Genomic DNA, 26,486 nt, shown 5'->3' with positions numbered 1-26,486 from the left:
GCTGGTCCGTTCTTGGCTTTGTAGGCCAGCATCAGGGTTTTGAATCTGATGCGGGCAGCTACAGGAAGCCAGTGAAGAGAACGCAGCAGTAGAGTGATATGGCTGAATTTAGGGACATTGAAGACGACCCGTGACGCTGCATCCTGATGGTGCGCAGAGGAAGACCAGCCAGAAGAGAGTTGCAGTAGTCAAGTCTGGAAGTGATGAGAGACTGAACAAGCACCTGGGCGGCCTCTCTAGAGAAGAAGGGTCGAATTCTCCGGATATTATATGTTAACAGCAATGACAAGGAGGAGAACGTCAGTCAGGAAGTGAAGTGAATCTTTAGCATCTACGCTCTACCACCTCACATTAAGCTTTAATCCGTTCAATAGTATTAGATTTGTTTGTTTTGATACTTGTGTATGGAGTTAGAATCGAGGCATCCTAATTTTATCTAAATTATCTGATTTCTGCTAAAATCTAAAACTGAATTTAACACTTGATAACCTTGGATAACCTTGGATATTCAAATATTTTATATAATTATATTTTTACATGTATATTTTATACTTTTAATTGCTTTATATATTGGCTGAGATGTGAGGAAGGTACTTGAGACAACATGTAGAGTACTTTACTGCCATGTTTGAACCGGGAATGATTTTATCTGCTTTTTCGCTGCTTCCTCTTAAGGGCAATGGAGTGTGAAAAGGCTCCACTGTGCAGTTAGATTCTGCATTTTATAACGCTACAACTGCCGGTTGTGCCGGTTGCGACTAGTCCCGCTTTTTTATGCATTTGGACTATCCTGGCAAGCTGTTACATTCATCATCCAACAAGCCTGTAATGCCATCACCGTCTCCTGGGGTTTAGACTTCATCAAAACACAATGCTTGGGAGCAACTGACTGCACACACATAGAGGTAAAACAACCTCAAGCTGACCCCATAGACACCATCAACAGAAAGGGAAACGACTGGTACACTACTTGTTTGTATCTTGTAAATATATTGGCATATTTATGTACTTATTTATATTTAAAATATGTTAAAAACATGAGTGATGTTGCTAGGTAATGTTGCATCGGTGGCAGTTTAAAAAATGAGCAGCTTGACACATGTGTTGGAGGGGGCGTGTGTTGGTCCACCCTCACTAGTGTTGGGGCATTCTGTGTGGCAGAGTGATAGGGAGGGAGAGTATGTTTGTATGGGTTGGGTAATTGTCAGTCCAAGTAAGGGAGAAAATGGGCAAAAAATCTGATCTAATATATATTGAAAAAGAATTATTTCAATTGAATATACTTCTGAAATACTTATATTTCTTACACTTATACAAACAGCCAAACAAAAATAGACAGGTATTAAATTTGAAGTGTATTAAAAACACCTACTGTAGTAATTCACTTACAGCACGCTTGCAACATCATTCAAAATTCCGTAAGGATACTGAAATCACAAAAGTCATTTGTATGTAAAAGTGGACACATCCCACATTGAGTTCAATCAACTTATAATAATTGAGTTTATTCAGGTTTTTTTCAATTGGCAAAAGGTCAGTGATTGGCTTAATATAATAATATAATTAATATAATAATCTGCACTGGGTCAGTGCCACCTATTTGCATACAGGACATGTGTTTTCTTCTTCACTCACTGTCATTGTAGTGTAGTCATTCCTGCCAGGCTACTTTCTCATATGTGTACATATGTAATCTATATAGTCTTGTAGCTGCCTGGCCTAAGCGTTGAAGGCTGTAAGAGCAAGTTACCACTTTCAGTGATCATTCATGCACTAATGCCTCATGCCATCATCATTTGTGTGAATGGCACGTGCATATGTGCCGCATGGCGATCTAGTTCATTCGGACGTTGAGTGGGTGATGGACATGAAGGATCTTCCTTGATCCATAATCTAGCAAAATGTTGATTTGTAAGTTCATGAATAGGGGTCAGACAACTGTGATGACTATTTGCCGCTGTTATGGAGCATATGTTATGGAGTGTGTGTTATGGTATTTGGGTTTGTGCACTGATGGGACGACGTTTTTATTTTGGCTGGATTTAGAGAGATGCAAAAGACACTGAAAATAGGACGATAGAAAATGAGACCAAAACACCTTGCTGTTCCTCGTTAGTATGATTTTTAATGCATGCCCAGTGTATGTGAATGGTCATGTGATCTGCGTTTTCAGGTGGGTTAGTGTGGATGGAGAATAGTTCTGATACGAAGCTAAAACACACTAGAGATGTCTGGACGAAGTTGCTTTAGTTTCAAAACATAATATTGTAGACATAGCCTCGGACCACCTTAGTTTAGTTTACAAGGCCTGAAAGAGCCCATATACTTGGGAAATATAGATATGTGCAGATATAATCCCATATAAAAATTGGCATATCAACTCTATTAGCTTAGAGAAGCGGTTATGTGACCAGAAAGCCACAGATTCATTTCCCCAAAATCATCAGGACATGACTAAAGAGCTGTTGAGTAGGGCACCTAACCCCCAAATGCTCCCCGTGCACCACAGCTAAGGCTGCCACCCATTCCAGGCAGGTGTGCAGTGCCAGGTGTGTCACTGCACAGATGGGTTAGATGCGGAGGTCTACATCTGCCGATCTGTGTACAATGACTCAAGTCTAATCCAAGTCTCTCTGGATAAGAGCATAAGACAAATGCTGTAAATCATCCAGGAAGGGCCAATTATTTTTTATGACCTGGGACCAATAAGATCCCAGTGACAGCACTGCTCAGAGCCATAAATAGCGAGGGGTGAGTCACCATTCGGTCTGGTTAACAAAACTCAACCACTTTCATATCCCTCATTTCCTTGCTAAGGGAAACTCTAAAGTGGTGTCTCAAAGGGGAAGCTGCGGCTCAGGTGGGAGAGACCTTGTTAGCTGTGGTATCTAAAGGTTTCACACACGTTCGAGACAGACTGAACAAGCTTACTGATGCAAGCAACACGACACGCCTAAACTTTTAGGGCGTTCAAATTAAACTTTATGTTTTAGCTACATTCTGCAGAAAACTTGTCACTTGTGGCTGTTTCTGATGTTTTTGAAAAAGTTTTGTGGGAGATTGGAGGTCTGGAATGATACATCAGCTGTGTCTTTCAATTTCTCAGAAATGGAAAATGCTTTTCTTGGCTGCATTTAAAGGATCCTGCAAATAAAAGGCGGCCTTCAGCGATGTACAGGCCCTAAAACGCAGATTTAATAAAAACAAGAAGAGAAAAATGAAGGAAGAATTGGACAGATGAATGGAACAATAAGCAAAAAGCTTACACCTTAACAATGAATAAAGTGTTCAGCTCCGCGTTAAACACTTCTGTCTGGGTGGGAGTGGGTGGGGAGGGTTTTACACATACAAGATTGCTATAGAATGACTAATATGCTGCTTTATTATAGTGAACAGTGTCATTTTGCTTTATATGTGAGCTGGAATTTTCTTTCAGACCTCTTTATATTCAAAGAAATATAATTTATTTGAAGCATTTCTATTGGTTCATTCATCATGACATTTGGATAAAATTTATAGCTCACATTGAAAATGCAAAAAGTGAAAAACAACAAAACAAAAATGAAGATACAAGGTTTTAATTGTGGAATGTACTCTGCCACTCCAATGGAATTGCTCAGGTAGATAGACTGATGTTTACCAGCTGTTTTGGATGTGTCTGAAGGAATCTATCCTTTTTTGCTTGGTGAATAAACATAAAGAACAGCAAATAGTGGTGGATAGTCATTACGTATATGTACTTCACTACTATGCAGAAAGCAGTGGTATGCAAGAAGTGTTATTTGTTGTTCATGGGCTCCCCCTAGAGTTGGGAAGTGGAATTCTTCACCTTAAGAAAGACACAATGTTTGCATGCATTTCTGGACAAGCTGAGAGATACAGAATCGTGACTAAAGTGAAAGAAGCATGTGCGCTGAAGTGGTAGAGTACTATTACAGAATGTTACATGAATATGACTCGGGTTAGGCAGCGATTTGCGTCCTTCCGAGAGCTAACCTGCCCGCTTCACCAAAGTTACATAGTGCAGTTAGCAGTGTGCCGAGGCCAGAAAAGCAATGATAACTACTTACTTTTTTCCTGTATCGGTTGTATTGGGATTGTATTGTTTGGACAATCATAGAGGCCATGAAAGCCCCACCTCACAACTTACAGAACTTCAGTTCTGTTGTGCCACTGTTGATTGTGTCCAGCTATCCAGCTCTCTTTGTCATTTTCCATTTCTGTTTCAGTGCTCTTAAATTTCGGACAGATCTCACTTTACCTTTAGAGCCGGATAAAAGTCAATGTTATTTAAGCAACAACGAGCCTGTTTACACCTGGCATTAACATGAGTATCTAGATCCAGACAGTATCTGCATCTACTTTGACTGGATTTATTTTACACTTGTCATTAAAATGTGTCCCTGGTGTGACCAGATGAGATCATATTTTACCTTTCCACATAAAAAAAAAAAAGCCACTCCAACATGTACATCATTTCCGTTTTACATCCTGTAAAAAATGATATCCCATCAAATTGTCCCACTATGGGAGACTGTAAACAGTTTACAGGAACACTCTGCAGTGCCATGGTACAATAGATGGCTCTCGCATTCCTGTAACGGCCTGTAATGTCAGATAATGTGACAGACTATTTAAACCGGAAAGGAACTAACACTCATGCACACACACATACAAGAGAGTGAGGGAGGAAGAGGGAGATCCACAGAAATAATTACACAATATTTTTTTCCCTTGCCTGGTGAAATCCGATCACAGTAAACACATTCTGTTTACACCTGCGTCAAATGTGGTCGAGATCCGTCCCTGATCAACGAATGCGATTTGAGTGATCCAATCATAATCCAAGCTCAATGCATCTTAGGGGTGTTAACACCCAACTTTGAAAACTGAAAGTGATATCCGATAATCCGCACCACAAACGCTGTAAATGGCATGTGTAAACAGGCCCAACAGATCTGCTGCTAACCTTCCTTGATGCCAGATACCACAAAACCCCTTCAGAGGCTTTGTGGAGTTCATGTCTCAACAGTCCAGAGCGGTTTTGGTGGCACGAAGAAGACCTATGCAATATTAGGTGGTTTTACTGTTATGGTCTGGGTTAAATCTCAGTGCTCTTCCACAGTTTCTATCTGGGCTGCTCTGTATGAGTGGGGTAAGTTTGTATTCTTGATAGGGTTAAAGAAAACTAGACCAGAAAAGACTCCATGATGCTTTTGGGAGGGAAACTCAATAACAGTCACTTGCAATGAAGAAGCAGTGGCGAGAGAGGACTTATGACTATATGGCATGTGCTTCCTATAAGCCACACAACAAGAGAGCATTCAGAGAGCATAAGGTCAGTTTACTTGCTGTCACATAAAGATTAATAGCTATGCTAAAGTCATTTTTTCACTCGCAGCCTTATCTCCTCTGCTCCAAAATGAAAAATAGTCTCAGCAGCACGTTTTTACAGTATACCTTCCCAGTAACAATGGACTGTATTGCAGTTCGCTTTTGGGTTTTCTTTAGTTTGTTTTTTGCTTTTTACTCTGCAGCAAAGCTCAGGTTTTTAATATACCGTTAAGGACAAGATAAGGAGATGAGAAATGCTGGAAATTAATCAGTTTGGAAAACATTAGAATCCATTCACAATGACATAGGAATCTGTTTACTTTAAATCACAGACTGAAGCTATTCCATTCAACCTGAATAATAAGGTATTTGAAAAGCACAGTACATAAATACAAGGTATTCTGGAGGGCTGTGTACCACCATGTAACTTATATCCACCGCCTTCCAAAGAACAGGCTTTCCTTCACAAGCTCCTGATGTGTCCGCCAAACCGGAGCCTTATAACAAAAGCCTTTTTCTGGGTAAGGATGTTCTGGTGTTGGTTTCCCCTCCATAAAATGGCAAGAGCAGATGTCTGGGCCTTTGGGTATCTTCTTACTAGTCAGGATTTGCAGAGCCCAACCGGAATCACTAGGGGCAATGCAGGAAGAGCTCTGGACCATAATAATAATAATGTTGAAATAGACTTGAAATGCTCTAATTTCATCTATTAGCTATAAATGAAATGATAAATATTGGTGCTAGACACACAGCAAAAATCTCCACCTACCTTTTATGTCCAAGCAGTAAAATGTGACCTTTGCTAGGCTTACATCAACTAGCACAGTGTTTAAATGTTGAACGTGCCAAAGGAGGGCACTGCTGCAGCGTCAAAGGAAAATAATAAGCTTAAAAATGAAGTTTTTAAGCTTAAACTAACATAGAGCCCACTGCAACTCCTTGATAGCTCCTGTGATGCTGGCAAAGATGAACCTGAAACTTCACGCTCTTTTGTACGTGAGTTTAAAAGCACGAACTGATATACAGTGTATCACAAAAGTGAGAACACCCCTCACATTTCTGCAGATACTTAAGTATTTAAGTATATACTTAAGTCTTTTCATGGGACAACACTGATAAAATAGCACTTTGCCACAATGAAAAGTAGTCTGTGTGCAGCTTATATAACAGTGTAAATTTATTCTTCCCTCAAAATAATTCAATATACAGCCATTAATGTCTAAACCACCGGCAACAAAAGTGAGTAAACCCCTTAGTGAATTTTGTGTGGCCACCATTATTTTCCAGAACTGCCTTAACTCTCCTGGGCATGGAGTTTACCAGAGCTTCACAGGTTGCCACTGGAATGCTTTTCCCATTGAAAAGATATACTTAAATATCTGCAGAAATGTGAGGGGTGTACTCACTTTTGTGATACACAGTAGGTCACATTAAAAAGACAGAATAAACATCATGAGAACACCATCGGATTTGGTGGATTTGGTGGTTTGGGGCCACTTCAGTCAACTGTCCCAATGAAAGCCAATAATTGTTGTGTTTACCAGCAGGTTTGGTTGTGATGCTAACAAAAAGTAATGCATGACCACTGTCCCTCATACAGAAGAACTAATTACCCAAAGCAAATATATCCTTGGTTGAATCCCCTATTATTTTTCAATTTCACCCTATGTGGCTATAATTGACTATAATTGAGCAGAAAGCGACCATTGCCCTTCAAGTAGAACAGCTTATTCCACAACAGTGGTTCTAGGAATTATAGCATTATTGTATCACTTGGAACTCACTGGAAATTACTGGCTTCCCTGATGGCCCATCTCCATTAGATTTAATCATTGCTCTCCAGTGCGTCATCCTCACCGAACGCTTGTATAAGGACTACTTTTAACTCTCATTATGCTTCTAGTTCTCTTCTCACTAAAGGTCTATATTTTCTGGCCAATCAAGGAAAGGAAAAGCGAGCTAAATACAAAAGTGGCAACTTAAGTCCGACAGAAACTGGAAAATCATAAACACACAGCTGTGGCTTCGCACTCACAAGTCTTCGCTGGTCCAACATATGGTAGCCATGGGCAAAATCAAGAAAGGCTGCTCGTTTGATGGAGTACCTCCTTAAGTGGACTCCAATTTGACTGCCCCCTGAAAATAAACAGTTTGATATGTGTGTAATTAAATCAACTTGGCCCTTTTCAAGGCTCGCTAATGTCCGTTTACATGCTCTTTAATCCTTCCATCAATTTTCAATTACTGTCAGGTACTCCCGGCCACTGAAGGCCCATTACTGGCTTTCGTTGAACTGAGATTTCTAAAAACGGCTCCCAAAACCACACCCCGCTCTCGGACATATGGTTCACTTTCTTGTGCTTCTACGGGCCTGGGAAATGATTCAAAAGCTGCACCTGCCCGCTCTTGCCCCGTCGTGTCCTGACACAGCTTCCCACTTGTTCTCGTCTCGTTCCTCTCGCTGGAGAGACGTATCCCCAGAGGGACTCCAAATGGCACTTTAAAAGAAAACACAGTTTCCCGAGCACAACGGATTCCAGGAAATTGGAACTGATAACGTCTCTAATGACGATGAATTGCTAGCGGGGCAGATGCGTTCTCAGCACCGCAAGAAACACGGCATGTCTCTCACCCCAGCATGAAGCAGTGGGGAGAGGAAGGATTTACTGCCAAACATGAGCTCTCATTTGCATTACATTGACACACAACATATTACGCCCCATGTAATGAACCTGCAAGGATTTATCATGCCTATGTGGCAGTTGTGTGCAAGTGTTGTGTTTCACCAGCTGAGTGACACCTTGCCTGGATCCAGTATCGTTGGGTTGGGGGATATCACAGGGGTCACTATGCATCTAATAGAACAGACTTGGTAGATGTTTCAAAAGCACCTCTATAACAAAGCGCAGAGATTTCGAGAGTTCCAACAGCTGATGATTGTCGAATAAATGCCTGGCCTGTGCATGGCCTTGAAACACAGCCGTCTTTTGTTACTAATTTGGTCTTTCAAGCATGCAGTGTTCTCAACCAATTAGCGCAGAAGGTGTTGCAAATGCTACTGTCCCCTTCATTAATCTGTCAAGCAATTACCCTCAGGCCTTTGTCGGAGGTGTCTGGGCTAACGCCATTACTGCAGTTTTGGAGTCTGGGAATTACTGGAGAGCACCGAATTGACACGGACAGCCTGATGTTTTTCTCCTGTTTTGCATGATCCACATCTCCAGGGAGGATTCGGTCAGCATTGAAACTTTGTCCCCTGAGCGCTCGGAGAGGATTCAGAGAGGGAAGAAAAAAAACCTTTAAAAATAAGAGTGCATAATGGTGTTTTGGCGCAATGCCAGAAAAGCAAAGCAAAACCCTTTGGTTCCCTGCCTTTCAGTGGGATAGTTCTACATAGTCATGCACATTTCCCTTTCAAATCCACATCTTCATTCACAATAACCTGCTGGCTCAGAAGGCCCCAGTTCCCCAGGCCGTTTATATGAGCCTCATGCACTTCTCCCAGGGCTTTTTCACACCTGTACCAAGGTCCAACCCAAGTTACATGCTTTCCCTACATTATTTACATTTGATCCAGTTAAGTTTTTGGTTCTTGTTGTAGTTTAGAACGCACTTAAGAATTGATTGTGATGGTGACGTGAATCCCATCATCACCACCGACTTGGCACTGACTGGTTTGTAGAAGGATGCATATCTGACGTCTGCATGATAATAGTTGGGTGGATTGACTTCTGGGATTGATTTTATTGCTGTTCTACTGCTAATATTATGGCATTACTACCAGCAGCACTAGCTTTAAGCAAAGAAATCAGCGCAAGTTCCAATTCACCAAATGAACGAAACTCGCCATGCAGTAATTATATTGCTGCCGCCGAAGGGCGTAGGTTTGATTTTGACATTGGTGGGGACATAAAAAGTGGCCCACAGGGGGCCCTCAGGGGGATGAGGCTTTTTGAATTTATTATAGACATCTGACCACAATTTCATGTCATCTAGAGCCTTTATGTATAGATATGGTGGCCAACACACTTATTTCTGTCCCATTTCTGTGGCATTGATGCATGTCATATGAACAGTTAGACAGCAGGATGGACCACAGTATGGAGTATAGAGGTGGGACTAGTGGTAGAAGAGATTTGTGTACCAACATATGTGTACCAAATATGTTGACTTGACACTGATGGAACATTTACCTTTAAAAATGTTGCTACTGACAATGCAGTAATCGCTGGATATTGGTAAGGACATGACCCTACCGTCTCTACCCAATTCTACGCCCTTGATGCCGACAGATATAAACGCATAACAGTCCGTCTCAGCTTCCAGTAATTGGTCCAAACCATCCAAAAAAGTGTTTTCACATAGCAAACCAATTGAATCACGGTTAAGTTTGATTCAGATTAAGATTACCTCATTAGTTAAACCCAATTTTGTCCCTTTGGTCCAGAATGTGGTCTGAGACTCTTTTCACACATGCTATTTTGGTTTGAAAGTCTGGACCAAAGGCGGCACAGGAGTAGAAGCAAAGGTGTCAGAAGAATTCACATTTATTACTTAGGTAGAAGTGGAGATACTAGGGTTTAAAAGACTTCTACAGTAGTTGAAGTATCAACTTAAGCTTTTTACTCAAGTAGAAAAGTAAAAGTAATGGAAGGAAAGCAAAGGCCAAAAGCTTAGGCTGAGCCACAGGGGCCTATAGTGCACTACCCACCCCCCCCCCCCCCCCCCCCCCCCCGAAAAAAAAAAATCTGCTTTCCTGATGGCGCAATTTTTCTAGATAGAGACGAGCTGAAATGAAATAGTAGGTACGAGGCTTTTTAAAAATGTAAGGAGTAGAAAGTAAAGATAATTGTGTGACAATGTGAGGAGTAGAAGTAAAAAGTCAGCTGAAAAATAATTACTCCAGTAAAGTAGAGATAACCATAATTTCATAATAATTTAGGTAACGTAAGTATTTTTACTTCTGTTTCTGGACTTAGGCTCCTGAAAAATAGTAGAACCTTCTCACCTTGATCAAAATAATATCTCCCAGGTGGCTTAACCTCTTTTTGGTCAGACTGATCTCACCTCAGTGTTACTGAATAATATTCACATCAGAAAAGAGTGAACCACATTTGACAATGAGTCAAGATTGTTATGTAACAAGTATGGGGTTTTGTTATTGGTCTGTTTTACGGCTGCATTTTACTTCTAGGGGTTTGTTTTTTTTAAAGAAACAGTCAGGCAACAGTGTTTGAGGTTCATGATTTGTCACTTTCATGTACCAAACTTTCATTGTTCAACTGTGTCAAGAAATACAGTTCTGCATTCTAGTGCTTCTTAAAAAGCTGCTGAAAAAATGCTTTAAAAAAGTAGTTCTTTTGTCTTTTAAAGATGCGATGAAGTGAACTTCACAAACATTGCTCAAACGTCCATATGCTGCGTCCAAAGGTTACCTTGAAAACATCAAATTCCATTAAAGAACCATGCACTGAAAGGATCTTCAGGGAGCTATTATTTTTGATAATATAGTTTGGTCCTGAAGGCTTAGTTTGGTCCCCTAAGGCCTATAGCTTATCATCCAAGACATGTTTGCTTCGGGTATTAATGCAATATCTTACTAGGACATTGGACCCCCTAGGATTTGAACATTGCATACGTTTGTCTCCTGGTTTAGATGCTCCAGCACCTACGAGTTTAATTCCCTTAAGGGGGCAGTACTCTGAAGAGCAAAGCCACCAAAGCAGGACCTCTGGGGTTCAAGAGCTGTCTTTACCACCAAAAAAGAAAGCGATGCTATTCCCCAGGTGGCGAACAGCCTGGCGGGAGCTGCTGAGGTGTTATGAACGACCAGGCGAGGCTGAGAGACAACTCAAGCAATAAACAGCCTGACAGAGCTGACGAGATTATAGTAAGCCAGCTCCTCATCCTGAACAAGCGATTGTATAACTGCTCATTCTTTCACACGTTCCTCAAGCGCATGCAAAGCGAATTAAATCAAGCTTTTGTCCTTTGGTGGATCCTTCTCTGGCTGGCCTACCGCCTTGGGTCTATCTGTATCTAATCCCCAGCTCAATGAGAGAATACCCCAACATGTGGCTTACCCAGCCTGGTGATCTGTATGTGGTATAGCTGCACAGCTAGATTATTAATTCTACTCTAAATGGCAGTGTATTTCTCCTGCGCTGAGAAAACCCCTGTTGAACAAACACCCACACAATTATTTCAGCCCAGCGGGACACACATAGACACTGTAAGAGTTCGCAAACACCAGAGATTAGACTTGTTAATCATTATACGGAGAAGAAGACAGAATGGTTGTGTTCCCTTAAAGAGGCCTTTTACCAGGCCGGTGTCGATGCTACTTTCGGTCTACATTGGTTTTTAGTTCCCAGTGATTTGTATTCGTCACCAGTTTAATTAAAAAACCTTTATTGAGGTTCGATCCCCAGTGATGCCACAGCCATATGTGCCTGGGAGTTCTCTCTTGCTGGGTTGGATGGCCCTTCATGTCCCCCATCACAAAGCGAAATGCTAGCCAGTGCTTGTTGAATTGGCAGCAGTTTAAATGACGTGGGAACCCACCTACCTACCTTTTTGGTGTGATTGCTGCATGCCAAAAATGCTCCGTTTTTGCAGCAGCATTTATAAAAACATATGTAGTATTTTAATGCAGAAATGTTTGTAGATTGAATCTGATATTCCTTTAACATATAACTTTTTATAATCAACACTATGTAGCCTTTTTACCATAAAATAACAGCTTCAAAATCATCCTGATGCTCCACTAACCTGCAATAGGGACAATAGCATCGCTGTCATTGCTACTTTGCTAACTATGGAGAAGCAGGCAGGATATTACCAGTAAAAACTGCATAACGCGGCGCTGTGACCATAATAGTCATGATAGTGTAAAATCCTATAATATTACTGTACCACATCAGTACAAATGCTTTTTTCACTTTCAGGGACAGTTCTGCATCTCTCAGATCGTCCAGAAAAACGCGTCTTTTAGCGATGGCTCAAAGTATGAATTTCCTTCCCGAGCCCAGGAGCAAGAAATGCCCATTTTTCATTGTGTTGCATGAAATGTAGCTTAGTTAAGAATAGCCTAAGACTGGTTAACAGTACTGAACAAAGCACTGAGTACTTAGAACATCAGCTAAGGCTGTCTGCCTGTGAACTATTATTACAAAACTGGCAGCTAATTTGCTTTAATAAATTTTAATAAACAGCTTTTTGACTGGACGTTCAGTTTCCACGTAGCAAAGAACTGACAAACATCTAGCAACCACTTAGCAACATCATAGCAACCACCTAGCAAACACTAAGCAACACTGTAGGAACCACCAAGCACAAACAGTCTAGTTTCACCCTACTGGCCACATAACAGTATAGCAACAGCCTCAACCTACAAGCCTTAGCAAGAAAACTAAGCTATTTTATGGCATATTAGTAGCGCAGAGTAAAGCACTTGGGCAATGCTGAGCTACTGCAGTTCATTCTCAACGGATTTTTGTTCATTGTCCTGCATTTGTAACCCAACATATGAAACCCAACTCTGCAATGCAGATCAGTGTAGATGGCTTTCCCTTCATATAACTGAATATGAATGTGCGTTGATATCTTCTGTTGGATGCTGGATATCAGATATTGGAAAAGGCCTGTAATTCCCATATCGATGCACCTATGGTATAAATAAAAAAGTAAGGAAGTAAGGAAGATGCTACCACGCCAACTCTAAGACCTCAAAGACAGTGTTCCTGCTTAATACTGAGAATTTTAAACATGGCACCATATTCACATTCAACGCAGCACCCTACTAGCGGGTAATTGCTTTGCACCGCATAGCCGAGAAGGGAGGAACCAGCACAGCTATGAGAGCCGACGGGGACGGCTCCAAAAGCCAAATGCATTGATCATCCGAATTAAAGTGTAAAAAATAAAAAGTACCCCTCAGAAAGTGAGAGACCACCTGCTATGAGAGAGGTGTTGGCATTCTTCTCTGACTTTCATCTTCTGCACATTTTCACATAGATGTGTTCCACTCGGACGGCCGTTATTTGCAGCCCCTGTTCCCTCTGTTCACTCTGGCAGGAGCTGATCCTTCAGCTGGAGAGGAGAGGTGTTTGAATTCAACCTATGGCTTATTTTATCTGTCACTTCAGGCAGGGGTCATGCTCAGCTGCAGAACCCAGCAGCCCCCCTCATTGGGGATTAGGGCTTTGATAGGTTGGCCAGTTCAGCCCATTTATATGCTCGTGGCATCCACCGGAATACCCGCGAATCAGCTAATATGTCCTCGTCAAGCGCAGCGTGTACTTAAATTGGACAGATAGGTATTCACATGTCTCATTTCTGTCGGAGCTTTCATCCCTTCCCTGCCTCTGTCCCCTCCCCCCTGCGTGTGGACTCTGTAACAATTACCCCGCTTTCGCGACGACACGTAATAATCATGTAAATTAGCTACTGCTGCTGGACTTGTTTTGCCGTCACTTCCCCGCTGCACCCGGGTATTAGCGCGTGGAGCTGGACTGGCTGCTGGCTAGTTCCACCACCTCGTGTTGGGAAAAGTGTTGGGCCTATAAAAGGAGGGAGCAGCGAATGTGTATGTGTGTGTGTGTGTGAGTCACTGGGAGCTTATTCTTCCGAATGGCAGTGTGTGTGTGTGTGTGTGAGGGGTTTAGCTTCAGCGCAGTATGGTTAATTTGATGTGCTGCTTCTGCTGCTTTTGAAGTTTACCTGCAACGCACAGCTTCTCGCTGTCCTCCCAGCGTCGCACAAAGCAGCAGGTGCCCGCCATGTAATGAATGATCTAGCGATGCTAATGTCCTCCCGCGGCAAGAAGTTGGGCTTAATAAAATCTAACATGAGACAGGGAGGGATGAGATACAACCTAATAAGCTGTAACTTCAATTTCCAGCCTCACCTGTGATTAGGCATCTAGATCGTGAAAAATTCAGCTGAACCTGATGGGATGCGACTATTCAAGACAGGTTCAGTTGAGTTCAGACATCGTTTCTCAAATCTCAGTCAGGTTTAGACTTCACTTTGGACCTTTTTTTTAAATGCTATTCTTATTTTCTATTTACTTCTACGCTGAAGCTCCCCAGACAAAACAAATTGTCACCTTGCATGCTTAAGGTGGTAGTAACTTCAGGCTCCTGCAGATGGCGCTGCATAAATAGGCAGGAATGTCTGCGATGTGAACAACGGGATTCATAGATTGAGAAGAGGATGTACAGCGCTGTGAATGCCTTGGTTTTGACGGGAATTTTCCTGTAGACCGTGATTTTTGCCACTGCTGGTAGACCGATATGACTGTATGCTTCCATACACCAGCAAATTCAGCCACTTCCTATACACTATATACCTCCTAAACACTATAGTCTTTGGTATGCCCAACAAGACACTTACTGCACTGTACCACCTCTTCTCAGCCTATTAATCCCCTCACACACCAAGCAACTGTATTTTATAACCTGATCATCCTTGTGCAACGCCATCTGCAGGAGCTTGAAGTTACTACCACCTTAAACATGCAAGGTGACTCACTGTTTGTCCATGGAGCCTTTATACTGTATGTAAATTATTTTTTAATACCTGGATGCAAATTATGTGCATTATATGTCAGTGGCGGCTTTACCCCATAGGTATTACACTGTTTGTGGGTCTTCCTGCCTTCAGTTTTGTCTTCAGTAAGTCAAAAGCCGCTCTATTGGGTTATGGTCAGGTGAGTGACCTAGTGATCCATAATCATTGGACAGTTAAACAATAAATATAATTGTGCAGAGTGATGGGGGAAGGGGGGCCTTTCCTAGGCTAGGTCAACTGTCCAACTCCGTTGGAGTCCTGGCCATGCATGGCTGTGGCATCACCAAGGATTCAACCAGCAATCTCATAATAATAGGCCCAACGCTTAGACAGATGTGCCACTCAGGAGCTTCACATAATGCTCTTGAGCTTGATTAAAGCTCTAGTCAACTCTGGGTGTAGATCAGTTTCTTCATAGCTAAGGTCAGTCTGTGTTAGACATTTAAAACGGACGTCCTGTCCTGTTCAAGGTAGAGCTTGTCCTGTCTGTAGACATCTGCAGACTGTTAATGTAACTGCGCCTGGCCCTGTATCCATCATTCTCTGCAGCAGTGTCCTCTCGTTCTCTAACAGCAGGTGTGTTGCAACACAGAGACACAGGGAAGCCCTTGAAACCGGAGCACATATAGCTTTCCGACCACCTTCAAATTATATACTGACTCCTGCAATCCCAGAGTTTTAGATCCTACAGTCACCCTGGACTGATGGATTCCCTTTGAAACATACATTTGGACTCATTTTTATTGTATTTCTACCGCCTGAAGTGCGCTGACACCATTTTAAGACAGTCGTAATTCATTTTTACTGTTTTGTGAGGTGTTCTTTGTTACTGTGTGTTTGTTGTCCTTGCTTTATATATTTTTTGAAGCCCATTTATTATGTATGTGGGAGTTTTTGTGCCAAAATTAGCTGTGAATCATTTTTACAGAACCAGTTTCCAACGTCTCTGTAATGCTTACAGTAGCTGTATTACCATGTTACTATACCTTTAAGACTGATATATGTAAATGACCTGTAAAAGTTCTGATTACTCTCAGGTTGTACTACATTCAAAAAGCAGACCAGGCTGAAACACTTGATGACTTCGGCATCAATGGGAGGGGCTAAACTTACACATTTCATAGACTACAACAAATTTAAACAGGTAAATACATATATGGACAAAGTTTTTAATTTTAATAATTTACATAGTACATCAAGCTCTCTTTTAAGGGAATAAGGTAAGTACATTATTATACAATATGGGCCCTTCAAGATATATGTAAATGACCTCTGTTCCGATTGGCTGCCCTTTTTGCCTTTCATTCAAAAAGCAGTTTAGGTCAGGTTTATGCCAGCATACCCCTGACCAATCACACGGCTGACATGGCTCTGCTCTCTTATCAAGCCCGAGAAACATGGAGAGCTAAAGCTAAACCTAGTCCGCTAAAGCTCAGGCCATGACCGGGCTTCCCTGCATGCCTCATGGCATGGCTATGGGTGCCGGGATGGACGGGAAGTCCCAACGCAGCACCGTACCTAGATCTGCTGTCCACCCCCCACCCGTACCCTGCCCTAGTAACACACTAGTCACATATTAAAGATATCAGAACCTCAGTAAACCCTTAAAATCTGTGAAATCAAAACTGCCATTCTGATGTTATTATTAAGACCACGCCCAGACCATTATCCTTCACTCCAATAGCTCAACATGATTGGGTGGGCTAAAATGACTTACAGCTGGACATATGCAAATGTGCTCATGGTTGCCACATCTGGAATGGTACATTTTAACTTTAACAATGTTCACAGGGGCTCCCGGTGGTTCAGCGGACTAAGGCACTGTCACTATGATAAAGAGGATTGCTGGTTCGGAACCCGGTCATGCTGCTAGACATCAGCAGCCGAGGCCCAGAGAGAGCACAATTGGTCATGTACTCTCCAGGGTGGGTAGATGGCGCTCTCTCCCCACATCGCTTCGCTGCAGTGCTGGCCGTCACTGGCGTCTGCAGGCCGGGTATGTGGCGCTTGGCTGCCCGGTGCCGAAAAATTAGCCGCTTGATTGAAATTAGGGGGCGAGGGCTAGTTCACCTTCACTAGTGACAGGGGCATCAAATCCAAGCCTGTGTACCACCCTGTTGTAAGGCTGCTTTATGGAACCAGCTGAAGCTCACAGAAGCTGCATATCGTAGAACAGTTTTAACACCGTAGCAAAAACACTGTAATTATTCCCGAGTCTTTTCGAGCAGTGTTGCTGTGCTCTCGATGTGTCCTCTCAGTGCAATGTGCTACTGTTAGCTAGACGAAGAGATTTTAGCCGGTAAGCTTTTAGCCTCGCATCTACTCGCGGTTTGAAAGCAGCTATATAAGAGCGTAATTGGCAGTTTCCTATCTGCGCTGTAAAGCAAAGCAGACCAAAAAGCCTCATCTGATAGCTGAAGACCTGGAAGATGTGTTTCTGGCTTTGACGCTGCCAGTAGAAAAGACTTCAATCAGCTCTCACAAACCCTTTTTTTTTTCCTGGAAGTGAACGAGAAGAGCACAGAATAAACAAAGCTTGCTTGAAAGGGCCAGACGGCAGATAAATGTATGCTGCAGTTCGGTCTTACAGACTGAAACAAATGTTTGTTGTTTTCAGCTTACAAAAAAGAACAACAACAACAACAACCTGGATTCAGGCCTTGGTGCTGAATGTATCCTTTGTTTCCCAGCGTGAGACTTTGTGTCAGAAACCTGTGAGCACAGAAGGTACATCTCTGTTGCTTGTGACATTTCCTTCAGGATCAGGTGGCCACTGATCTGAGGCGAGGCTGTTTCTCTTGCCGTAAATCTCTCCCTGCGATGAGAGCAGGAGGAGGAGGAGGGTCGCGGTTTAGCCTTCGTGTAGCACTGGTGATTCACAGCGACGGGCTGATAACACATCGTGGCATTTAGTGCCCCCCCAGCTTAGCCGAGGCGCGCTCCGGCCTCCTTCCGTTGGCCTGCTGAGTCTAATGTGGAGTGACACGAGATTTTTGTCCGCGTTCGCGTGACACACTGCTGCCAAACAGGGATCCGTCTTCGCGACGGCACAGTGACAGACATGGAGTTGGCCCAAAAATACCCGGTTTCCTGGCGGTTGCTCCAGCATTGTGTATTATATATTTCACTGTATAAGAAACATCAGGTTGTCGGTGCGAGAATGGGGCTCAGGAAGGCCTGTGTGTTGTGTATGAACTGAATGTAGACGTTACAGTCTGTAGCATTGTGCGTGTAATAACAGGACTGGCAGAGCAGACAAACTCCGATCCGGATCTACTTGTCCATGCAACAGTCCCCACCGTGGCCCAGCTTCAGGTCGGGTTGTAAACAGAACACTCAGGTTCTTGGTATAAAATAGTTAACATGTACATTTCGCTCAGGCTCACTGTGCTGACCGGAGCCACAGCTGTGATTGAATTTTTCCAGTTGACTCGCCTTTCCAATTGCCATAACTGCCCCTCTGCTGATGTAATTTTGTATGTACGGTACCAGTCAAAAGTTTGGACACACCTTCTCATCTAATGTTTTTCTTTTTTTCTTTTTTTTCCTACATTGTAAATTAATACTGAAGTCATCCAGACTATGAAGGGCACATATAAGGAATCATGGATCGCGTGCGATGGGGGGAGAGAGTATGTACAGGTTGGGTAATTGGCAGAATATTTGAAATATTTAAATATTTTAAAATGTATTAAATAAATAAATAAATAAATGAAAAGATTTGCTTATCGTCCCTGTCATTCAGAAACCTAATAACTTTGCAGTAGAAGGAAAACGCCTTCCAAACTTTCAATGGAAGTCAGTGTCAAAAAATATTCCACGCCATTCTGGGCAGCGGCTAGAGCACTGGGCTATTGATAACAGGGTTGTGGGTTCGATTCCTGGGCTTGGCAGGCTGTCACTGTTGGGCCCTTGAGCAAGGCCCTTTACCCTCTCTGCTCCCCGGGTGCTGGAGTTGGCTGCCCACCACTCTGGGTGTGTGTGTGTACTCACTGCGCCTAGTTTATGTGTGTGTGTGTGTTCACTACTATTGATGGGTTAAATGCAGAGGACACATTTCACTGTGTATATAGTACAGTGACAAATACGTGCACCTTTACCTTTTTCTATTAGATCATGAAATGTCGGCACAAATTGTTCAAATGAAGTGAAAAACAGCCAAAATGGAGATGCAAGGTCACGGTATTCTCGTAACGGCTCCATCAGAAGATGCATCTTAGACCACCTCCAAATGTGGTGATCATGATCCGATCGTGATCCTATAACAGAAATATTCACAACTTCAAGAGAACCCTGAACCTGATTTGATCGCCAAAACAGCCTCTAGCACACTGTAAACAACAAAGGAAGAAAACACTATATTTAGAACTCCTGAGGCAAGTAAATAAGCAATTTTACACAAAAGGCCTAAAAACAACAAAAAAACAGGACTCTGCCCATCATATACGCAGAAAAGTTGCATTATTCCAAACTACATTTAGCTTCGCCCGCTGCCCCTAGGACATAAAAACTCATTAAAGTTTTCACAGATGTGGAAAACAATGCCTGACCCAGTCTCGGCCAAGAGTGCACCACTACAGGACATGCGTAACAAACGGCCCAAAATGTTTGCCCCAGGGTTGCGACTTTGGATAAGCTCAACTTCAGCAACTGCAGCGTAACAACGTGCGCTCTCTTGAGAATTCCTGGTTCTGAAGCTCATTTACTGCATTTGTGTGCATTTCCCCAAGCTTGCGGTGATTCCGGATTGGGCCCGTTTGTGATTGGGGCCGGAGAGAAGTTCATATCTGTCAGAAGAGAGTGTTTACCCTTTGCCTCGCAAAGCTGCACCTCACAAGGCATTTTCATCAAACATCAGGCCGGCTGACACAGGCGGTTAGTCACACACTGAGTAACTCTGCCCTGAAAACCGGTAATGTCCAGAACCGCCGGATAGAATACGCTCTGCGGCTTCTCTCCTACATTTGCTGACCAAATAACACAAAGCGATCCATTTGAGTCACGGAAGTGTCTTATTTTAGCGAGCAATTCTGTGAGCACTTGAAAAGGAAGCGATTGTACATAAAAGTGTCACTTCATGCAAAAATCAAACAGCTACAGCTTGCGTTGCCTGCAGGAATGCAATCGGCTATAGCCACACTACAAAACATGGAAGTCAGTGATGCTGTATTTCAGTTTGCTGCTGCTTTCTGTACAATGTAAGATTTCAATTTACGAGTAAATGTGGGTGTATGTGGGTCCACACTCTTCCCCACTCATTCCATAACTTATATGAAAGTGTTGCCTGACATGAAAGCTGCAAAAGTTGTAGTCATTACTGGGCAGTATCTTTTACATCACTGTAGTTATTGTCTGTTTACCTATGTATGTTGATACCTACGTTAATGCAGTAAGCCTATAAAAGCATATATTGGCCATGTTTCCTCCATGTGGACAATATGATTGCATTTGAATCTATTAAAAGTCAATGTATTCCTTTTTTCAGTGTAGTCTTGGTTGGAGATCTGGTTAGAAGCTATATTCCTATAGACTCTAGTTGCAGCTTTAGATGTAGTTGGAACTATAGATCCAGTAGGAGCTGTAGATTTGATTGGAGCTATAGATCCTGTTGGAGTTATAGATCTAGTTTTGACATATGGATCCTGTTGGAGCTACAGATCTGGTTGAAACTATAGCTCCAACCAGATCTGTTGCTCCAACCAGATCCATATTTTCAATACCAGATCTAGCTACAACAGGATCTGTAGCTCCAATGAAATCTACAGCTCCTAAAGGAAGCTCTAGTTTTGACCAGATCTATGATTCTGGTTGGAACTATGATTCTGGCTAGAGCTTGCTGTGCGTATTACAGTAATAAAATCAGCTAAAGTAGAAGACTGCAAAAAATAATCTAGCAGGCCAAACAATTTTAAATATAGTCCACCTGTATGTTTCTCTGTTTTGTTGATTTATTTTGTTTATTTACATTATGCATTTGTTAATGCAGATGCTTTAACTTTTGGGACTTGGGACTACATATACCTGGATTGGTGTTACCTGAAACCCAGTTACCTATCCAAACCCAGAGAAACCCAAAGTAATCCCTTCTGCTCTCCCAGAATGAAATAGATACATCAAATATTGATTTGAAATTATGATCAATCCTAAACATCTTTCCAATTCAGACCATTTTTAAATATACATATAATATAACCCCAATATCTTTTTTTTTAATATTAAACACATAGACTAGATAACAGATGACATATCAGTTGCCAAATTTTCTTTTGTGTGTAATATAAATGAACATGAAAGGCAGTTTAAGACAAGTTGTTTGAGGCTGAAGCCCTGTTGAGGGATGGGGTTGAAAGTAGAAGAGAGTCGGACTGTCCAATTCTAAGTTCACCAGTCTGGCTGAAGCTGTAGTACTGGTTGGAGATCTGGTTTGAGGTATAGCGTTAAACCTCATGTATATCAAGTAAATCATTGTGTTTTCCTATTTCTCACCAAGAAAGTTACCTGACATGGTAAAAGTCTCTTTTTTGTTTCACAGTTTTGCATTATTTAAAAAAAGACACATTTTTATCTCCATTTTTGTCCGTTTTTAGTTTTCTCCATGGATTGAACCCTGGAGCTGCTCTGTACACTATGTACATAATTCTGGATGAATGCACCAATAGAAATGCTCTAAATTACTTGGACTACACTCTTATTTTACATTGACTTGCATTTAAAGTTAAGACCAGTTTTGGAGATTTGTTTTTCACCGGACAGCAACAATATGTCGCCAATAATCTCAAACCTCGAGAAATATTAAACATATAACCTAGATATCAGATGAAATATCCAATCCAGTTGCCGTTATCAATTTTTTTTTGCATTAGTAAAAAATGATCATGAAAGGCAGCTTAAGACAGGCTGTTTGAGGCTGAAGTCCTGTTAGGTGATGATGGGGTTGAGAGTAAACATTATAAACAGTGGTGGAGTTCACCAGGCTGGTTGAAGCTGGAGTACTGGTTGGAGATCTGGTTTGAGGTATATAGCTTGGCTAGAGTTATAGATTTAGCTGGAGCCGTAAGCGATGGGAACTAATGGAATCAGTTGAAGTAGAAGACAGCAAGACAGGGTGGCACTAAAATATAAGATATAGAAGATGCCTGTATTTACCGGGCTGGTTGAGGCTGTAGTCCTGGTTGGCGATGAGGAAGAGGAACTCCTCGCAGGTGTTGTGGTCTAACACTGGACTGTCCTGGATGCAGAGGTCAGCTATGAGGGCCACCGCTTTCTGACACACCATGTCATGCTCCTTCCCACCAGCGCTCATGCTCCCAGACACATCCTCAGCTCCGGAGGGATGCGCTCGATGCACACCGATGCCAGCTCTCTCTCTCTCTCTCTCTCTCTCTCTCTCTCTCTCTCTCTGCTCGTGATGACTCTGTATATGAGTCTTCTGAACAGGGATTTTTGTATGTGTGTGTGTGTGTGTGTGCACGTGTTCTACATGTGCAAGTACAATGAATGTGTGTGTGTGCCAAGTGTGTCCAAGTGTGCGTGGGCTTAATGATTCATTCGTGCCCTCAGGTATTCCACAGACAGAGTTATTGCATCACATTAAAAATCTCAAGCCATAGAAAAGCAACAGATGAGCCCGGCAGCGCGGGACGCAAGCTGTGATTAGTCGGAGAGGAATGCCCCCCCCCCTTCTGCGCCACCCCTCAACCAGACCAGCCCACCCCACCAGTCGCTATTTCCCCCCCTATACCCACCCTCCCCTCCTTCTCCCAGCACTCCCTAATGAAAGGTCTCTCCTCCTCAGCAGTGGGCTTGTTTTTCTCAGGTCAAGCCGCCCCTCAGCGCCCGTGTCCCCTTTGGCACCTCTCCCCAGAGCTTTGCACCCTGCGTGTGCGCCTGCTGAACTGTATGTGTGTGTGTGTGTGTGTGTGTGTGTGTGAGTTTGTTTTCATACAATAACACAAGAACCAAAGAAGAACCCAGAGAAGCCATATAACAGAAGGTTGTATAAGAAGGGTGCTATTCTAATAATTAATGATATACTATATTATGTATAAATATAATATAATATAATAAATATATATTTGGGGTCCTATGGACATAAATTAGCAAAACTATTGTTTTAATTATGTCTAGACAATGTTTATATGCTTTGAAGTAAAGCCTGGCCAGGACTGAGCTTATATAGAAGTCATTTATTTTATATGTATTGGTGCAGATATCCAGGTCGTTCCAAAGGGTTCACTTCTCACTTTTTCACACTTAGCTTTACTGATGTCTTACAGCTATATTTACTGGGAAAATGGTGGAATTTATTGCTACTACTGATATAGTGAAACTGAAAACCTGCCATTACCGTCATCAGGTGTAATTACCACCATGACCAGTTTTGTGTTAGTAATGATGTGTTGTGGTAATGACAGTGATCATGGATCTTGTATATTTCCTAACACTGCTCAACAGCTAGTTTAGATTTCTATCGTAAAAAATGTTGCTGAAACATGTAATGATGTTGAATGATGCTGAATAAATCTACTCCATGATCTGGAGGAATACATGATTAAATGTCTCACTTTTCCAGACCTCAAAAAGCTGATATGTTCTCCTGGAGAGTCTTTTTTCATTATTCCATGGCTATGACATAAACCAGTCTTAGCTTTAAAAAAAAAAAAAAGATTTATAAAAATGATAGGCTGTTTTGGTAATAACAGTAATGTTTGAGTGGTAATATATTGTTCACAAATAAGCAAAATTAAGTTGTATACGTATATAATACATACATATTAGGTTAATTAAATATCTTTTAGGTTCATTATAAAAACATATTGTTAAAAAGCAGGTATAATAAGCAGGGGGTATCTTAATATTTCATTAATATTTCATATATCATTAATTAATTAATATTTAATATTTGCTGAACCTACCATGAATATATTGTGTGTATACACATATGGGGCACTGTTTAAAATCCCTCCAGTGTGTGAGGTGGAGTAGGTACATGCTCACTATAGCCACTGCCATTACAGTATAATTGTGTTCCTCTAATGGTTACTTGCCACTAGAGACCAGTGCTAAGTAGCTACTGTGCCTGTAATTTAAGTGTGTGCATGTGGTTCAATGGAGCTTGTAGATACTAGTGTACATCTACTCTACAGTGTTACGAGCTCTTTGAACATGCAAGGGTGTTTCTAATAAAGTGTCTGCTAAGAATAATTTGCTACAAATATGCACTTGACTTTATCATTTACAGTTTGCCTGAGTGTTCTCGTGGGTTGATAAATTAGCTTGCAGTAACCAGCCCAGAGTGTGTCTGTCGGGAATTCACTCGACTTTCCCAATTACCCACTCTGACACTGGTCGTTCATCACTGAGACGCTGAAACCTTTTTTAGTTATTAAATTTAAACAAAACAATCGAGATGTCAAACATTGCTGTATCTTCCATGTGTACACGATTCGGCAAAACACCTGCATTCCATAACTAAGAGCACCTAAATGCATCATTTTCCAGAGCGCCAGATTGCCACTCAGTGTACCACTAACAGGAGAACAAAGCTGGAGATATTGAGCACTGACAGCAGCAAAGTCAACAGCTTCCAGCACCAACTGTCTGTGCTTTTGGGCTTGTGTCACTGTCCAGAGAAAAAAAAGAGCATTAATGCATTCATTTCCCAACCAGTGTCAGCATATCCCGTGAAATGTCCGTCCAAGTACTGAGTGTTTTCGCCTCTGATTAGAGTGTGTGCAGACTCACTACGGTTGAGATACAGGGCGAAAAATGCTTACCGCACTACATTTCTACAACCAGACTCGCAGCTGCCTGGCTTGGCTTCTCATTTGCATAAATCCCTATCAAATTCTTCATTGGTAAAGTGAACATTGGTAAAGTGAGACATTTTAAAGGTGCTTTAAAGATATTGGTACTCAGCCAACATGCTCATGTGGGGCTCACGTGGATGGAACGTGGGCTAGGTGGGTTTCAGGTGGGCATGGGCATGTACATACATTTTTACTGGGCTTCCCAAATGGGCCCCATCGTCACAACCCACCTTAATCTCACATGGATCTATCTAGGCCTCGTATGCATTGTACAACACCAGATAGGACACATGTTCAATGTTTAAGCCCTCATGGTCCCATCACTTTCCCTGCTCGGCATTCATGTGTGGGGTCAACATGGAACCCCACACAGGCCCCATATGGACACAGCTGAGTATGTGACTTTGTTTAACAAGCCTATTTACCACCCTGTTATTTTGTATTGGCTGGTTTACCACACAGTGACGTCCCACCGAAGCTGCATACTATAGAGCACTGTAAATATATGTCCCGATTCTTATTACCTGATAGCGTTGCTGTCTTCACCTTGTGTCCTCTCAGCGCGAGGTTAGCTTTTAGCCTTTTAGCTTCGCATTTTGAATTGTGCATTCATTTAAAAAGTCCCACTATGACCTTGCAAATGTCTTTTTAGATCTTTGCGGCCATAAAGCCGTTCACAAATGTTCAAACGATCAAACACCTTGATATAACGCTAGAGAGAACATTGTGATGGCAAGTAATTAGCAAATAAAAAGCTTTAGGTTTTAGGTTAGTGCTAGCAAACTGTTGCTAAGCAAACTAGTTGTGATTATCTAACACAAACAATACTGACATGAGCATTGTTCAACACGTAGCCAGCAAGTGCCAGATACACAGTCTTCCCTGTCCTTCCCATTTCTCCGGGCTGTGCACAAGCTAGAGGAAACATTTGCTGAATTATATGAAAAGTGTATTGAATAGAAATGTAAAAAGATGTCAAATTTATATATACATATGTATATGTATATATATATATATTTATCATATATGTATATGATGTAATTAAAAATTATATCATATACAGCAACTTTAAGATTGTAACCCATAATACATTTTGGTTGAGGGCCCTGAATTTCCAGGACTAATGGGCAGGTGGGCAGAAGGCCCCAGTTGATGAAGTAATTTGGTTATATTTAAGTATAAGTAATAAGTAAGTTGGTTTATGTAAAATTATTTTAACTGTAACTCTACTTTCACTCAAGTTCAGAATGAAAAGTGTAAACAACAAGAAAAACGTTCTGTATGTCAGGCTCCCACCCCAAAACATGGCAGGGGGGCTTTGCTTTCTTTGGCACCCGGCTAATATCAACATCAGAACTGCAGCTAATGTTTTTTTAATACTTCATCATTCGCTCTTTTCGAAGTAGACCAGAACCCACACACTTTTTTTAAATACCCTTTAATTCTCTGATAACCTACACTTGCCAATTTGTTATGACTGTAATGTTCTCTACTCATTTAATTGTTTCAATCTCGCAGGAGGCTTCAGGATGAACTATATCACAGTTTAATAGCATTCAAGACAATAGAATTATTGCGCAGCAATCCCAAGTGCGCCAGTCTAATCAGCCATCTCTGCTTGGTTAATTTTATATGCTGCTTCTCCATAGACTAGCATCTGTAGAAGTTCTATTGGCTGTGTGAGATGTAGAAATCATTGCTGACTGGCAATGATTTTTGCTCTCTTTCCAATCCTGGGACTGTTTTCTTAGTTAATGAGGGCAGAATTAG

At 41.8% G+C, this 26,486-nt stretch overlaps 1 protein-coding gene across 1 annotated transcript in view; it reads right to left on the bottom strand.

Moving 5' to 3' along the window:
• syt6a (synaptotagmin VIa) overlaps positions 1 to 22,225 on the bottom strand; it is a 106,483-nt gene extending 84,258 nt beyond the window's left edge. The window contains exon 1 of the mRNA XM_072656404.1: positions 22,054 to 22,225. Coding sequence (XP_072512505.1) covers positions 22,054 to 22,210 — 157 coding nt within the window. The 5' untranslated portion in view covers positions 22,211 to 22,225. The remainder of the gene's footprint in view (positions 1 to 22,053) is intronic.
• Positions 22,226 to 26,486: the final 4,261 nt, after the last annotated feature.

Source organism: Salminus brasiliensis, chromosome 14, assembly GCF_030463535.1.
Source record: "Salminus brasiliensis chromosome 14, fSalBra1.hap2, whole genome shotgun sequence".
NCBI classification, from domain to species: Eukaryota; Metazoa; Chordata; class Actinopteri; order Characiformes; family Bryconidae; genus Salminus; species Salminus brasiliensis.
Note: the sequence above shows the minus strand (reverse complement) of the source record. Positions and strands in the feature narration are given on the sequence as shown.